At 51.9% G+C, this 16,403-nt stretch overlaps 1 protein-coding gene across 21 annotated transcripts in view; it reads right to left on the reverse strand.

The window, feature by feature from the left end:
* The window catches only part of Kcnab2 (potassium voltage-gated channel subfamily A regulatory beta subunit 2), an 88,209-nt gene that overhangs the window by 13,177 nt on the left and 58,629 nt on the right, over positions 1 to 16,403 (reverse strand). For 18 of the 21 annotated variants that reach the window (NM_001429748.1, NM_017304.3, NM_001429745.1 and 15 more), the window contains 4 exon segments: positions 378 to 422; positions 3,043 to 3,122; positions 8,551 to 8,588; positions 9,345 to 9,388. In NM_001429748.1, the coding sequence (NP_001416677.1) occupies positions 378 to 422; positions 3,043 to 3,122; positions 8,551 to 8,588; positions 9,345 to 9,388 (207 nt within the window). 21 annotated transcript variants of the gene reach the window in all.

Consider the following 16,403-nt stretch of genomic DNA (forward strand, 5'->3'; position numbering starts at 1 on the left):
TTTAACTATAAAAATAAAGAGAAGGAGAAAGAAGGGGGCTGGTGAGCTGGCGCAGTGAGGAGGGGTATGTGCGGTCAAGCTTGATACAACGTGCCACGTACCCACCATGTATAAATAAATAAACGTAACAGTAAGAAGCCATAAAGGAAAAACCGCACAAGGGGCTTGATGGGCCACTCCTGTGGTGATCACGAAAGAGCCATCCACAAACTCTCACGGTTCCCACTGCCATCCAAGTCCAGTCCTGTCCCAGACAGATGGCCTGCCCATCATACCCGGGAACCCGGCATGCATGGCCCCTCCTATGTTGCAACCCACCCCACCCCCAGCCTTCCTTGTGTGCCCTGGAGACAAACCACAGAGAACTGGATAATTACCTCCACCCCTTCTTCTTAATGATGTTCCCTAATACCACTTCAGCCCTGCAAAGCAAGAGAGAATGAGAGGCAGACATGGGGATTTCATCAGTGCATAATGGAAAAAAAAAAAATCAAACCCAGCCCCACCGTGACAATGGGCTGTCGGGTCCCCTCTATGAAAATGCCACTGGGGTCGGAACGCCAGGCTGCCGATGTGGTCTTGGCTCAGCAGCTCAATCTAGAAGGGCTGAGGCCTGTGGCTGTCCAGGACTGGAAGCAGGGGCTCTGCTAGTCCCTAGGCCTGAGTCTCTAGGTCCTGTCCTGCTGCCGCACCTTTGCACTTGTTGGGAAGGAAAGGTTTTCAGAACACTGCTTCCTGGGCCAGCTGCAGATACCCTGGGGAAAATGCTTGGCCGCAGTACAAGGGTAAAATTGTAACAGAATGTAACAGGTGAATCTATTTGCAAAAGGTAAGCAATGCTCTAAGGGCATTCTGCAGAGAGAACGCACTTTCTGGGGCCAGCTAGGCTACGCTTCCAACAAAGCCTGTGCCTCTATCTACTTTGCCAGTGCCTGTCTTCTTTGTGAATGTGTGGATGTGCACACATGTGTGTATGTGCGTGCCTGTGTTTTCGTGCAGCTCATTCCTCCCAAACGACAGAAAGTCACCCAGCCCACTGCCTGTTCTTGGCATGGCTCAGGGTCCTGCTCCAAACTGGGGCCAGCTGGGGTCACAAGCTGGCTGTTCCAGCCTCCCTTGGCACAGCAGTGCGGATTAACTTTTAAGAACTTTCTGCTTGTAGCAAAATGTTTCTAAGCAAAAAAAACAACAGACGGAAAATGATCCAAACCCAGTGCTACATTCCAATTATAAAGCGGCTGAGTCATCCAGTCAGAAATAATGGGCTCTAATTTGCAAGCTGTTTAGCATATATTCTGAACACCCCTCATTTACGGTCAGGACACACTGAAAATTCAATCAGCTCTGGCCTCCTCTCATTCCTTGGTTCCCCCAATTTGTCAGACAAAAGACCAGGAAAGGAGGAAGATGAGGGCGAGGCTGTCTGGACAGCTAACACAAGCCTCTTGCTTGCAATCCTGGCGGCAAGCTACGAATGCGGGCACAGAAATACTGCAGGTCACTGAGAAACGCACAAATTACTGTCAGCAAGATATGTGTACGCTCGCCCCGGCCAGGGAGGGGCAAGCCCTTGCTGACTGCTTGCTGGAGCTATGGCTAGCCCCCTGGACAGAGAAGCTTGTCCTGTCACCAAGACATAGTGCTCAGCTTTAGTCAGATTGGCTGCTGGTGTTAAAGCATCTCTGTGGTGTGAGCAGGCTGGCTTAGCTACAGGCTGGACTGTGGAGCTACAGCGGCTGGCTGAAGAGAGCTGAGGGCAGAGGGTTCCATAAGCAATGCCACCCGGAGCGGAAAGAGTTTGCCCAAGGCCCTGGCTTCTAGCAGGGAGTTCCCGAGAGGCACGAGGATGCCCAGTGTACGGCGTGACTGCCCTGGCATGCCAACTCGGCGTGCCCAGTCAAATGGATGGCAGTAACGGATCAGAGTTGGTGCCTGCACAGTGGTGGGGCCATCTGGAGACGGAGGAGGTGGCATTAATCTGTGTTTGTTCTCCCAGGCAGCAAAACCCAGGCAGGCGCTGGCCAAGGAGGAGACAGGGAGATAGATGCCTTCAGGCTGGGCATCATCTGCACCAGGCTCTTCAACCTCTGGCTGCTTGCTTGGCTTAGCTCATCTGTCTGTCTGGAAAGCATCTTGCTTTGATTGGAAGCTGCTGTCTGTTTGGAGCAGGGGAGGAGACCGTGGTACAGGAACAAACAAGCTGGTGGGAGCTAAAGGAGATGGGGGAGCAGCTGTCAGCTCCCCAGGGCCTTGTTAGGGATTGGACAGTGGTCCAGCTGGGGTCCCTGGTGATTGGTGCTTTGGGTCCCACTCCAGCCAGCAGGTAACATCTCAAGGGTAGGAAGCAGGTGCTGGCCCCCTGGCTATGGTACACAATGGGTCAGGGCTGCAGCCAGTGCAGCTGGTGGGAACCTGGCTGGTTCCAAACAGGAGTGGGCCTCAGGGGCGACAAGTGGGAGCCAGCATCTGACCTCACCAACAAAAACTGACTCTTGAAAATGCGATGCAGGAGAGTGGACGATTTGGTTACAGCCTGCCTTTAAACTCGAAGCCAAGGACTCTGGCTGAAGGGCACTGGGCCTCTGCATAATTGAGTTGGAAAGTTCACTGTCAAAATGGGAGGAACTTCCTTCGCACTGAAGTTTGCCAGAGCCTGCTCTCTCCAGATCAGAGAGGCTGTCTGCCCTGCAGCGCCGACTGCATCATTAAGACGTGAAAATGTCAGGCTCGTGGGGCTGGCCAGAGCTCATCAGCACACCCCGGGACAACGGTAAATCTCGGCTCCAGCCCAGCACTGTGCCTTGGAAACCTTGGTGCCTGGGCACACGGGGAGCGGGGTGACGAAGGGGTGGGCACTGGGGGTGGCTAAGAAGTAGCCAGTGCCTGAGCAACCTGCATCAGGCCCCATCGAAATAGGGTCATTTGGAGTTTGATAAAGAAGACAGAGGGGGAGGACACTATTGTGAGCACCCAGGAAGGGGAGACAGGGGAACGTGGGACGAGGTCCCCTGTGTCACCTTCTCCCGGGAGAAAGGTACTTACTTGCCAGCTGCGTAGACCTCCGCCGTATCGAACAGGTTGATGCCATTGTCATAGGCCAAGGTCATTAGGTGCTCTGCCATCTGAAATGATAAAGCCAGAGTCGTGGTGGTCAACACCGTCTTGCCAGCTCCGGGAGGCTCTGGAGCATCAGCCCTGTGGCCTAGGGTCTTCTCCTGGCTCCTCTTTCCTCCTCACCATAGCAATAGGGAGGCAGCCAGCCCTTCAGAAAAAACCAAGATGGCAAGATGGATGAGGCACACAGCCTCAGAAAAACCAACATGAGGCAAACGGTCTGCTGGCTGTCATTTTGGGGGGGGGGGTTTCACCACGGAATGTGGCCGCTGTACTGAGCTAAATCGTGTCTCTCCATTATTCACGTGAACCATCAGCTCAGCATGGGGCCTGACCGGAGAGTAGGGCCTTTGTGAACGGAATCACTAAGATGGGGGTCACACTGCCTCCAGAAGGGCCAGCCATGCCATCCAGTGTGACGGGTATAACAGAAGGTGGGAAGGTTACAGGGTAGTGCAGCAGTGCCTAGAGGAATATGCCAGCTAGGTAAGAAATGACACCAGAAGCTGAGAGACAGGGGCAGACCCCTCCTCTGTGCCTTCGGAGGCACCAGGTCCTGGTCAAACCTTCAGACTCCCTACTTCCTGAACTGTGTGAGGATAAATCTCTCCTGGAGACGCATGGTTGGCAGCACCTTACTGTGTTGGTCATGGGGCCTAATGGCCAATCTTCACAGGATCACAGGATGACCACTTGTGATTTTTCTTTCTTTCTTTTTTTTTTGGAGCTGGGGACCGAACCCAGGGCCTCAAGTGCTCTACCGCTGAGCTAAATCCCCAACCCGTGATTTTTCTTGAAGGATCAATTCGTGTATTTATTGGTGTCTCACTGAACTGCTTCCGGCTACTGCAGGAGGGCTGCATACCGACCACAGAAGGTCCGCAGCCACTCCACAGTGGAGCTGAGAGTCACGTGGCCTTGGCTGGTGTTTCTTTGGTATGAGACTTGGATAACAGCCATGCCATCCAGCCAGTCTCATTGCGGACCAGACCTCACTCCTTGGGCTTCCGGAAGGGTGAGCTTCATCCCATGATTAGCAGCAGTGGGTGGTGGGGCCTGTGACAGAGGGAGCTGGGAACATGGCTTTCGTCGACGGCCCCCCACCAAAATAGAGCAGAGAGAAGTGCTCCCTGAGCATTGCAGTTCGCTGAGTGCCAAACCTACCCAGTCCAGCACAGGCACCAGGCCTCCCTCCCAGATGGTCCACCATGGCTGGATGACTCCAGCCCCTGCCTAGTTCTCCGATATTCAGTGGTTCCAGGAACCATTCAAGCAAGGGGAGATGACCTGTGAGCGTGCGTGCGAGCAGGCGTGCGTGCTGAGGGACTCTGGGAACGAGATACGGAGAAGAGACGCTTAGGGAAGAGATCCGTGCCAGCCAGCGGTGTTCATGGGAAGGTAGACTTGGTGCTACGGGACTCATCAGGGGATCCAAGAAACCCAGGCTGCGCTGAAACGTGTTGTTCAAACAGTGCAGGAAGTGCAGAGCCTGAAGCTTAGACGCGGCTGCTGGGGTCCGAGAGCCAGAAGGACCAGGAAGATGAGGCCCTGGGGCTCTGGAGATCCACCCACAGGGAGGTTTGCTGTCTCTTCTGCTGCAGCTCAAGTGTGAACACGCCAAGTGTGAGCAGTCAAGTGTGAGCACGTCAAATGCATGGCTGCTGCTCTTCTCTGGGGTTCTGATGCAGAGGGGACTCCTCCCCAGAGACGCCACCAAGGAACCTCTGTACTCAGGGGCACTGTTCTGTGATACCAAGGCCCGGGCGAGTGTGGCTTCCTCTCGGATGTTCTATTGTCAGGTCCCAGATGTGTCCCCGCAGCCAGCCAGCCAGAGCTATGTCTGAAGGACATGCATGCTGCATTCCATTGGGTAGGGGACACATGGCCTCCCTGGAGGGCTTCTGAGAGGAGAGGGCTCTGGCACTTTTGTCTTTGAGGGACTTTTTTTTTTTCCCCAGATAGGCATATATTTCTGTCCTATCCCATCTGCCCAACAGGAGGGAGGCTGTAGCGGACCTGCATGTTGCCCCTGGGAACCAGGTAAAAGCGACTCCTTTCTTACTTGTTCCCTTTAGGTTTAATACACATTTACTGGGGCGGGGGCTGTGGCTCGGAGGGTAGAGCACACTTGGGGTGGAGGCAGGAGGATAAGTTCAAGGTTGTCTTTGGCTACACAGTAAGATCATGAGACTCTCTAAAAAAAAATGTCCTTGCTAAAATCTATGTGAGGAACTTGTCGCTCTAAGCTCAAACCATTTGGACGTGGGGGTGGCGGCTGGTGGAGGTGGCTCAGTGGCCAACACTTGTTGCTCTTGCAGAGAACCCGGGGTCGGCTCCCAGCACTCACATGCCAGCTTACAAACATCCGTATAACCCCAGTTCTAGGGGATCTGACACCCTCTTCTGGTCTCCTCAGCTACTGTACGCATGTGGTGCACAGACATATATGCAGGTAAAACACTCGACTCACATAAATAAACTGAAAAACAAAGTAACTCTTTTGAGACAGGGTCTCACTGCTTAGTCCGAATGCCCCTTAAACCCATGTGGCTGGAGATCCACCCACAGGGAGGTTTGCTGTAGCCTCCTCCCAAGAGACACCACCTCTTCTTGCTTGAGCCTCCTGAGCATTAGGACAGTGGCAGTCATTGGCATCTATCTATCTATCTATCTATCTATCTATCTATCTATCTATCTATCTATCTATCTTTCTTTCTTTCTTTCCTTTCTTTCTTTCTTTCTCTTTCTTATCTATCATCTATCCATATACCCATGTATCTATCTATGTATCTATCTATCTATCATCTATCTATGTATGTATTTATGTATCTTTGTATGTATTTATGTATGTATCTGTGTATCTATGCATCTATGTATCTATATGTATCTATGTATGTATCTATGTATCTATCTATGTATGTATCTATGTATCTATCTATGTATGTATCTATGTATCTATGTATCTATCTATCCATCCATCCACCCATCCATCCATCCATCCATCCATCCATCTATCTATCTATCTATCTATCCATCCATCTATCTATCTTTAGTTTGTTGAGACAGGGTTTCTCTTTGCAGCCCTCGATGTCCAGGAACTCACTCTATAGACTAGGCTGGCCTTGAACTCAGAGATCCACCTGCCTCCTCTGCCTCTGAGTGCTGGGATTAAAGGCGTGCTCCACCACTGCCCAGCATTGTCAACGTCTTTAAACAGACAGTTCACCAGCACTGGCACATGCACACTCCTGTGCAGCCAGCACCACCATCCTCCCCAGAACCTTCATGTCTGCACCACAGCTCCACAGTTACTGGTGAATAGCTGCGGTGACGTCCCAGCATGGGAGCTGGGACATTTCCCTAGATGGGACAGATGTTTAACAACGTAAAACATCGTGGGCCAGAGGGTCTGTCGAGCATTCAGCTTTGTCCTCGCAGAAGCAGCCAGGCCTGTGTCAACCAGTAAGTGCAGCCAAGTACCGATAAAACTTTACTCACAAAAGCAAAACCGCAGACACATAGAGACAGGAAGTGAATTGGAGGTTAGCAGGGATGGGAACTGTTGCCATTTAAAGGTGTGGTTTCTGTTTGGAAATAGAAGTTACATGGCAACATGGAGAAACCCAGTGAACTACACCCTTAAAATGATTAAAGCAGCCATTGTGTGTGTGTGTGTGTGTGTGTGTGTGTGTGTGTGTGCTTACTTGCATGTATATAGAGGGCTACAGGTCAACCTTGGGCTGTCATTCCTTCCACTACCATCCAACTGTCCATCTTGTCTCATTTGAACCTCTCATCTGTCCTTCAGGTCCCCCAAGGCTGGCTGGCCAGTGATCTCCAGAGATGCTTTGGGTCTATGTCCCCAGTGCTGGGATTTCAAGTACATACTGCCATTCGGTCCACCCCACCCTCTTTTATTAGTTCTGGGGATTCGACTCTCTGGTAAACACTATACTGGCTGAGCCCTCTCCAGCTCTAACGTGGTGAATTTTATTCATATATTTAACCAAAAGCTCTCCAAGTGGGGGAAACGCAGTCCACAATAGTTTTTGCTTCCTGGCTGACCCTTACCAAACAGACAGAGAATAAATACTCTGCCCTCTTCACCGGATGCAGCCAGGGCTCCCTAACATTTGACATATTGCTTTTTATTTTATTTTATTTTTTAAATACGAACCATGGTGTCTGATACAGAAAATTTTCTTGTTCCTTACTGGGTCATTTTAGACTGCTTTATCCTTCCAGAACCTCGACTGTCAGCTGTTAGTCCTCTGATCCTCATTGAGGTATGACTGCCAGCATCTTTTTATCCCTGTCACCCTGTCCCCGACTGTGACAGGGTGCGGACAGAGCCAGCGGGAACTGCCATCTAAGATTCATTTGTCTACACTCTTGGGGCCACAGATCTCTTCGTGATGAAGTCACATGTCCACAAGGACGCCACGCCCTATAGCTAGTGGCAGAGTTCACTGCCGTCTGCTGTGTCACAGCCACATTGAAGGGGGACGAGACTGAGTCAGATGAGACTTATTCGAGACAAACCACACGTGTCCCATGGCTCCAATTCCTTCTCTGAGCTCTGGGAGAACCAGAGCTTCACCTTAGAAATTCCCTTCTCACACTGCGCCAGTACCCTCATACCCAGCAGCCTCAGCGCCTGGGACAAACAGTTCAATGACTCCTGCTATAGAGGTAAAGAACAAAACCACACACTGCACTTAAATCACGACGGAAGCCAAGTTTCCCCTGAAAACGGAGCGGTTCCAGCTAACAAGGTCTCAAATGGACTCACTCATTAATTTTTAAATGCGAGCCTTTCTACAGCAAATCGGGCGAACGCAGTGGCTGAGTTGGTGCCAGATGCCTAGAGCGCCCCTTTCTAACTTCTCCCACTGGAAGTAGACCCGTTCCCTCCTGACAGGCCCCGTGACATTGGCAGCATGTGGGTCTGCTCTTCCTTAGTGTCTCCCTGTGTCCCAATAGCAGTTAAGCCCCAGGAGAGAGCAGTTCTCAGCAGCCAGAGGAGCACACGATCTGGAACACGGTGGGCCGACAGCCCGTGCAGGTAGCAGGAAGTCTGAATTCCCGTAACAGAGGCAGAGGGATGGGCCACTCACGTGGCATACTTAGAGAGTACGGCTCGGGTCCTTATCTGGCTTTAGCACTTGGAAAATACGGGATCCTCGAATGCTCGGGGTCAGCTGTGGCGTAGGTGTCGTGCTCGTGAGAATCTTGGATTCCTAGGAGCCGAGGACTTGCTAGATAGTGCCATCAGACACAACGTGTCTCTTGTCCTATTCCTTGGCTTTCTTAGCCGCTGGGATAGTCCCCCAACAGAAAGAAAGAGGCTGCCACAGTGGCTTCCATGAGCCCACTTAGTCCCTGGCTTAGGTGGGGACTTAACAGTGTCCCTTGGGGCTGAGGGATCTGTCTTACCTCATCTGTGATCTGGCCTCCGAAGGTCACCCATGTTCCTGAAAGGAGACACAGAGGCTCAGGTGAGATCATCTGACACTGGCCCAGAGCTGTCTCATGGGTACTCAGACTTTGAAGGGTAGGGGATGGGGTGAGGGACACCGATGGCTGTGTGTTGAACAGATTCTGTGTATGTGGGTACTTAGCCTCTAGGGTTAGTCTCCACATAAAGGCCTGTGGTAGAGAGCTGGGTAGGCCCAGGAGGGCTGAGGCCTCAGAAATGTTCATTGGAGCCGTGTGTGAAGGACTTGGAAGGCTGAGATAGGAAGACTGTCCAGAGCGTGGGGCCAGGGTGGAGCTGCCTCAGAGAGTGGAATCGGGTAATGATGGTACGACCCTGGTGACAGGCCCTGCTGGGAGTGGGGGTTAGAGTGAGAGGGGCCAAGAGTGTGTTTACCTTGGAGGTAGAGGACAGCAGGTTTTGGAGGAAAGAGCATGGCAAGACCCAGTGGTCACTCCTGGGTCTTGTCTCTCTGGAATCAGGCTTACAAGCCAGGAAGAAAGCTTTCTGGCCCGGGGATGGTCAGGAGCTGCTCTGACTTCTGGGTTGGGGTGAAGGGCTGGGTGCAAAGGACTCCCAGGGTTCTCCTGGTCTCCCTGGCCTCCTGTGCCAAGGGTTGTGGCTGTCCCTGCCTGCTGGCTGTCTTGGTAACCTAACTCTCAGAACCATAGACTGTCAGTGTAGCTCTTGTTAAGGGTGGGGCTGGCTCTCTGGAGGCCCCGTACCCTTGTTCATGAGGGGTTCTCATACTTACCAAGCCCCAGGCAGGAGACCCGAAGGCCAGATTTGCCCAGATTCCTGAAAAAGAAAGACAGAGTCAGATCTTGGCCCAGGCAGCATTCCTCCAGCCTGGCTTCATCACCAGCCCCAGACCCACGTCAAGATGTTTTCTGAAAGGCGCAGAGAGCCATGTGATGGAGGCCCCTGCTAGCCAGCTGGTGGGGGGTGTTGACATGCCAGTTGTTCCCCAGGCCCACCCTGGGCTCTCACAGGCCAGCAGAGGGTTACAGAGCTGTCTCCAGGATGGATGGCAGTAAGGAGGGCTGTTTTGATGGACCCACTGTGAGATGAGTTCTCCTCCCCAAAAGCCACGCTCGTGACCTCTGTGACTGAGAGAGAGGGCTGTTTGTGCTTCTCTCTTAGAACCAGAGACATGAGGTTAGCCCTGTTTCATCTGGGCTGCAAAGCTGACCTTTGACCTTTAGCATTTCAAAGGCTGGTGGTTTGGGTGGCACTGTGGTTCTCCATCAGGGTGGCCCTCATCTACTGCAGACGGTGAAGTGACTACCCATGGGCCACTGCAGCACTGACCTGGTAGGACACATCTTAGCACACAGGCAGGCTAACTATAATATCCTTAGGAGACTGTAGAGGGTAATAGACTTCTGTCAGAGACTGGCCCATCTGTCTGTCTGTCTGTCTGCACAGGTGCAGGCTAGCCTGTCCCCCAGCCCCCCATCCCAGTATCAACAGCAGATCAGTATCCTGTCAGCTGTATAGCAGGTCTCTCTCTTCTCCAACCCAGAGGACAGACATGCTGAGACTGTCCCAGGAAGTGGAGAATGGGGTTCCCCTGGCAGTCAGCTCAAGTGCCCCACTATGGTTCTCGTCTGCCGTTTATGTGACAGAGACCACCTGACTGGATGGTAAGGCTGAAAAGAGGCAGGGATGTCATGGCTCTCCCTGGCCCTTCCCCTTCCAGGCCTGGATTCTACTTCCCAGTGGGTGCTTGCTGCTTTGTGGACCGCCATGCTTCCCGAGGCCAGCAGATCCCAGGACCTGCTGGATTCTTCCAGCAAGGATGCTGGCCGCTGTGAGGATGGATGACATAAGTCACGGACAGGCCCAGGACATTGATGCATTTGTATTTTGTTTCCCAAAGAGGCAGATGCCCAAGACAGAGGGCATGTGACACACGAGAGGCCTTCTCTTCGCACAAACCAACAATGAACACATCAAGCAGGCTCTGATAAACCGGGCATGGCGGCACATACCTGTAGTCTTAGCATTTTTTCCAGACAGAGTCTCTCTATTATACATCTCTGGCTGTCTTTGAACCCGCAACGTAGGCCAATCTGACCTTAAATTCACGGAGACTCACCTGCCTCTGCCCAAGTGCTGGGATTAAGGACATGCACCCATCTTGTTCCCAGTATTTGGAGATCTGAGGCAGGAGGATTGCCGAGAGTTTGAGATCACCCTGAATTGCAAGCAAGACCCTGTCTCAAAAAACCCGAAACTTGGGCAAGACAAAAGTACCCCCCAACCCCCAAATGGAACAGGTGTTAATATTTCTATATTAAAAAGAGAAGTTATATTTCTGGGCTTCTCCCTTGCAAATCAGGGAACTCAGTCCTTCCGTGCTGTAACCATCAGCGAACCCACAGACACAGATGTCTGGAGCTACCACAAAAGGCTGGGTCATATCATGTATAGATTCTGGGGGCCAGGTCTGGGGTAATCCAGTAAACTTCCCTCATGCTGGACAGAGAATGACTGTCGTAGGATGTGACCAAGGGGCACAGTGGTCATGGCGACTGAAGATTGACAGCTGTCTTAGGTCTCTGTTGTTGGAGAGCCTGGGTCTATTTGGTTCACTTATCCCTGGCCACAGTCCACTGAGAGAAGCCAAGGCAGGACCCTGAGGGTGGAGACTGAAGCAGAAGCCACAGAGGAGCGCTGCTTTCTGTCCTGCTCAGTCTTTTTTCTTAAAGACTTTTATTTATTTACGTGATGTATGAGTTCATTATTGCTCCAAGGGCATCAGATCCCATTACAGATGGTTGTGAGCCACCATGTGGTTGCTGGGAATTGAACTCAGGACCTCTGGAAGTGCAGTCAGTGCTCTTAACCACTGAGCCATCTCTTCAACCCCCATCAGCCTGCTTTCTTATACAAACCAGGACCACCTGCCCATGGATGCCACTACCCACAGTGAGCTGGGTCCTCCTATGTCAATCATGAAGACGCATTACAGAATGCTCACGGGCCAAACTGATGGGGACACTTTCTCAATAGAGGCTCCTTCCCAGTGGACCCTATCCTGTGCCAACTTGACAAAAACAACCAAACCAAACCAAACCAAACCAAACCCAGCCTACACAGCAGCTGCTGGGTCACAGAACACTTTGAGAAGCTGATAATGACCCATTAGTACTGGTTGGGGGTTTGACGAACCCTGGACACCCCCTGGGATAAATCTAGGCATCCAGAAGGCTGTCTGGATCCCTGTTTCTGCAAAACATCTTCACGCGTATCATTTTCATCCCATTACCAGCATAGTGTTGGAGCTGGAATTCAAACTGAAGTCCTTACACACTGGAAAATACTGTCCTGGGAGAAAGATCAGCTTTGCAAACAGCAGACAAGCCCACCTGTGCCCGAGGCTGAAGGTCGGGCATCGATGCTTGACACTGACACCTGACAGTTTGGGGCAGCGCATTGAGAAGCCATTCTCACTCTTACATTTCACCGACAAAACGGATGAATTTCCCACAGAGGCCTCTTCTCCTTGGCCTGGCTGGGGATCTGCGAGTACGGCTCTGGGTGGTGTCCTCATCTATTACCCTTAGGGATACTTTAAAAAAAACTGGGGCGCTGCTCCATGCAGCAATTACCACGCTCAACTAGTTCCTCGTTAAGTGATGGTATTGGTTCTGCCATCCGCTGCTAGGCTTTCCAGAGAAGGAATAAGAGGGGACAGTTCACCTCGAGGCTGACAGCTGTATATGTAGGGCTGCCAAGCTGTGGGGGTGGTGGTGGGGGACAGAAGTGTAACCATACCGGGCCTGCATGGTGGCAGTTACTCTGCCATCATACAAAACATCAGAACACACGAAAAATAAGCCACGTGTTTTCTTCCATTAGTTGAAACCTGATGTGATTATAAAATAATCGGTCCAAGTCCCTAAGCCTTTCTCCCTGGCTCTATGTCTCCTTGAGTTCTGGGCTAATGGGGCCTCTCAGACATAGCCTTGACCATGCAAGTGCAGATTCCTGCCAGAAAGGCTGTGCTTGTCCTTAGGAAAGGCTCTGAGCTGAAAGACCCCACAAAACAGATTCTTTACAAAGAGTTCTGGGCCTTTCATTTCGGTTCATTTCAGCTACCTGGGAGGAGGACATAGGCTGGCTCAGGTAAAGGCAAGGCAGCTCCACCTTCACTACCACTAGAGAGGAGAGGGACGGGTGTTCTGGGAGCCCCTTGCTTCTGACAGCCAGGCCCTCTGTGATAAGTGTGGGGTACCAGCTCTTCTTGGGTCTTTCCTGTTCCTAGACCCTAAGTCCCCAAGGACAGGCCTGGACCTCTTGTCCTTCTTCTGACTAGAAGAGGATCCTGTGGAGTGTTAGCTGAGGGAGGTTTCTGGAAGGAAACAGTACAGGTCCTAGACCAGACCCTCAAGACAGAATGCGCCTCCCATCTTCCCATGAGAGGTTAGAGCTGGTTCTTGGTTCTGGGCACCTCTGTCTCCCTTCACTGAACAAATGTGCCTGGAGTGTCTGTGAGGAAGGAAAAGTTCCCAGGGAGGGGGAGGCACCAGGATCAGGCCCATCTCTGGTCCCTGTGGTCTTTCAGCCCCGAGGAAACCACACATCATTTACAAGGGTATGGTCCCCCTCCCTCTAGCCTACATCAGAACAGACAAACAGGTCTTGCTGTGGGGAAGGCTCTGCTCTACTATCAGATAAGTGAAGAAGTGCTAGGACTGGGATTTGAACCCAGGTCCCCAGATGGTAAGCCTTTTACTGCTAGGTCTCACCCTCCCTGTGTTCAGTGTATGCATGCATATAGAGACACACACAAGGACACATACAGATACACGTACAAACCCACAAATATAGGCATAGGCATACAGACACACAAGTAGAGACATACACAAACACGTACATGATCACATATGCACACGTTATTGGGAGCACTTAGGCTCTTCATGGTCCACTTTTCCTTCACTTAAGAGCTCTACATGTGTAGACACAGCCACACTAGCGTTAAGTCCTCTGTTGAATCTCAGAATGACTTCAAAGTCATAGCAAGTAACAAGAATCCAAACAAGCATATACCTACCTATGTACATACATACATATGTGTATATACATTCATGCATATGTACACAAATACATGCATATGTATGTACTTACATACACATATACACACATATGCATACACACACATGCAAACATTCATATATACATACACATTCATGCATATGTATACATACATGCATATGTTTATACATACACACATACATATGCACACATATGTACATACATATGCACACATGCATACATACATATATCCATATACACAACACACATGTACACACTATATGTATATATATGTACTTAAACACACATATATACACACATATAAGCAATATACACACGCATGCATATATATATATACATTCATGCACATGTACACACATACATGCATATGTATATACTTACACATATATGCATAGACACACATATGTACATACGTATGCACACATACATGCATACCTGAATACATACATATACACTTCTACTTAGTCCCAGCTCTTAAAGGCCACTGAAACAAAGATATAAACCACAGAGATTCTAGAACAGAGAATTCCATTCTGACTCACCCCATCAAGCTTAGAGGATGGAAAACGAGTTCTTTACCCAAGAGGTTTGCTGAAGACCACCTAACCAGCATCCTGGGGATCTGGGAGCTCACCGCATGAGAGAGAGCACAGGCCCCGAGCCTCAAGTCAGCATTTACCGTGATGGGACTTCTGGGCTGTGGCTCCTTTACATCTGGCCTACCTTCTGAGTGCTGGTGCTGGGGAGGTTTAAGCTGCCTACGGTAACGCCAGTGATAAACGTAGATACCCTGCCTGTACTCTGCAAGGACCATCTATGCTTGAACTGTGGGGGTCACCAGGAAGCTGCTGCATCAAACTCCTGTTTTGAGGGAGAAGCCTTCCCCAGTGGGCTGCCTGAGGGCCAGAGGGCTCCTTGAGCCTACACAAACCCAGGAGAGATCCCTTTCCCTGGAGACCCTGTGTGGAGAGACAGACCTTTCAGCTCCGAGTCTTACATGGGAGCAAGAAGATCAGCCCAGGAGATCCTTCCTTCCCAGTGTGCGAGCTCCGCAGCCAGCTCCAGGCGAACGGTAGAGGTGGGAAGAAGTAAAAGTCCCTGCCATGGACACCTGGACCCTCCCCACGTCCAGCTGACAGAATGCAAGATGAGAGGGAAGAGGCAGCCCCCAAGCCATGGAGAGAAATATGCCGACAGCCTGGGCTGGCCACCTCAGGAAGACTGCTGGAACCTGCCTGGAACCTGCTCATGCCAGGATCCCTGATGGAGGAGGCTGGTCTGGCTCCCAGAAATGCTTGCTCATTTCCCTGGTGGTGTTTCCACCATCAGACTAACACGAACAGACTGACATGGCAGTCTACTGTAAAGTGCTCAACTACCTATACCTTTCAGGGCATCTTCTGGAACCTGTGATCTTAGGGGAGGGCCAGAGGTGGCAGGGGCTTGTGGCTGATGCTCCCCAGGAAGAGCAAGCAGTGAACTTTGAGGAAGAGATTTACTACTGTGGCTGAACTCCAGAAAGGAAACAGGGAAAGGAGGAGAGGGAGGGGGGGAGGAAGGGGGAGGGGGAGGGAGAAGGGGAAGAAGAAGGGGGAAAAGAGGGAGAGGAAGAGGAGGAGAAGGAGGAGAATGAGGAGAGGGGAGGGGATGGGGAGGGGTGAGGAGGAAGAGGAAGGAAGGAGAGGAGGAAGAGAAGGAGAAGGAGGAGGGGAGGGGAGAGGAGGAGGAAAGAGGAGGAAGGGGGAAAGAGGAGGAAGAAGAGGGGGAGGAGAAGGAAGAGGGGAAGGAGGAAGAGGAAGAGGGGAAGGAGGAGGAGGAAGGGGGAAAGAGGAGGAAGAAGAGGGGGAGGAGAAGGAAGAGGGGAAGGAGGAGGAAGAAGAGGGGAAGGAGGAGGAGGAAGAGGAGAAAGAGGAAGAAGAGGGGGAGGAGGAGGAAGAAGAGGGGGAGGAGAAGGAAGAGGGGAAAGAGGGGGAGGAAGAGGAAGAGGGTGACTGTATACCAACTCCCTCTCCTCCCGCTGCCAAGGAGAGGGGACTTGGGGTTGATCAAGTCTCAACTTACTTTTCTTAGCAAGCCTACCAGGTTCTAAGCGGCCCTCGGCTCAAGCTGCCCCAGCTTCCCCGGGCAAGGTCTGCAGGAAGGTGAGAGGCCCGGTCGGTCCCCGCCACACGGACAGACTGCTCTACCTACCTATATTTCATCCCTGGCTGCTTCAAGCTGCTGTCCTGGCTGTTTGGGGCACTCTGCACCGACAGCTGTCCCAGGCTCCGGGCCACCATGGCCACAGCTCGGAAGCGTCCACGGGTGCCCGGGCTGGGGCTGCTGGCTGCTGAACGACCCAGCCGCTCATCTGGGCGGCTCTTGAGGCTGTGCTCTGAACACACGAAAGATACCTGCATGTTGAGGGCGGGCTCAGCCCCTGCTGGATTTCAAAGTCTCCTGCCCTTAGGAACCCCTCCCCTCTGCTTCCGACTCGACTTTATCCCAGAAGGTGAAGAAGTGTCGGGCGTTCTGTCAGAGCAAGGATTTCTGAGGGCAGCAGAGGACCTGCTTGTGCAGTCGAGCGGAGGGCATCAAATTTCCAGACGATGCTAGACAAGACCTTATCCGAGAGGAGTCGAAGATGGAGGCGGGGGTGGAGGTCCGGCAGGGAGGAGCCATGTCTACTCCCTTCTCCCCCCCCCCCCCCCCAATCTCCACTTGAGTTTGCCTGCACCTCCTGGCCCTGGCTGTTCTACGTCCCCAGCAG

This window comes from Rattus norvegicus, chromosome 5 (genome assembly GCF_021556685.1).
Source record: "Rattus norvegicus strain SHRSP/BbbUtx chromosome 5, alternate assembly SHRSP_T2T, whole genome shotgun sequence".
Lineage (NCBI taxonomy): Eukaryota > Metazoa > Chordata > Mammalia > Rodentia > Muridae > Rattus > Rattus norvegicus.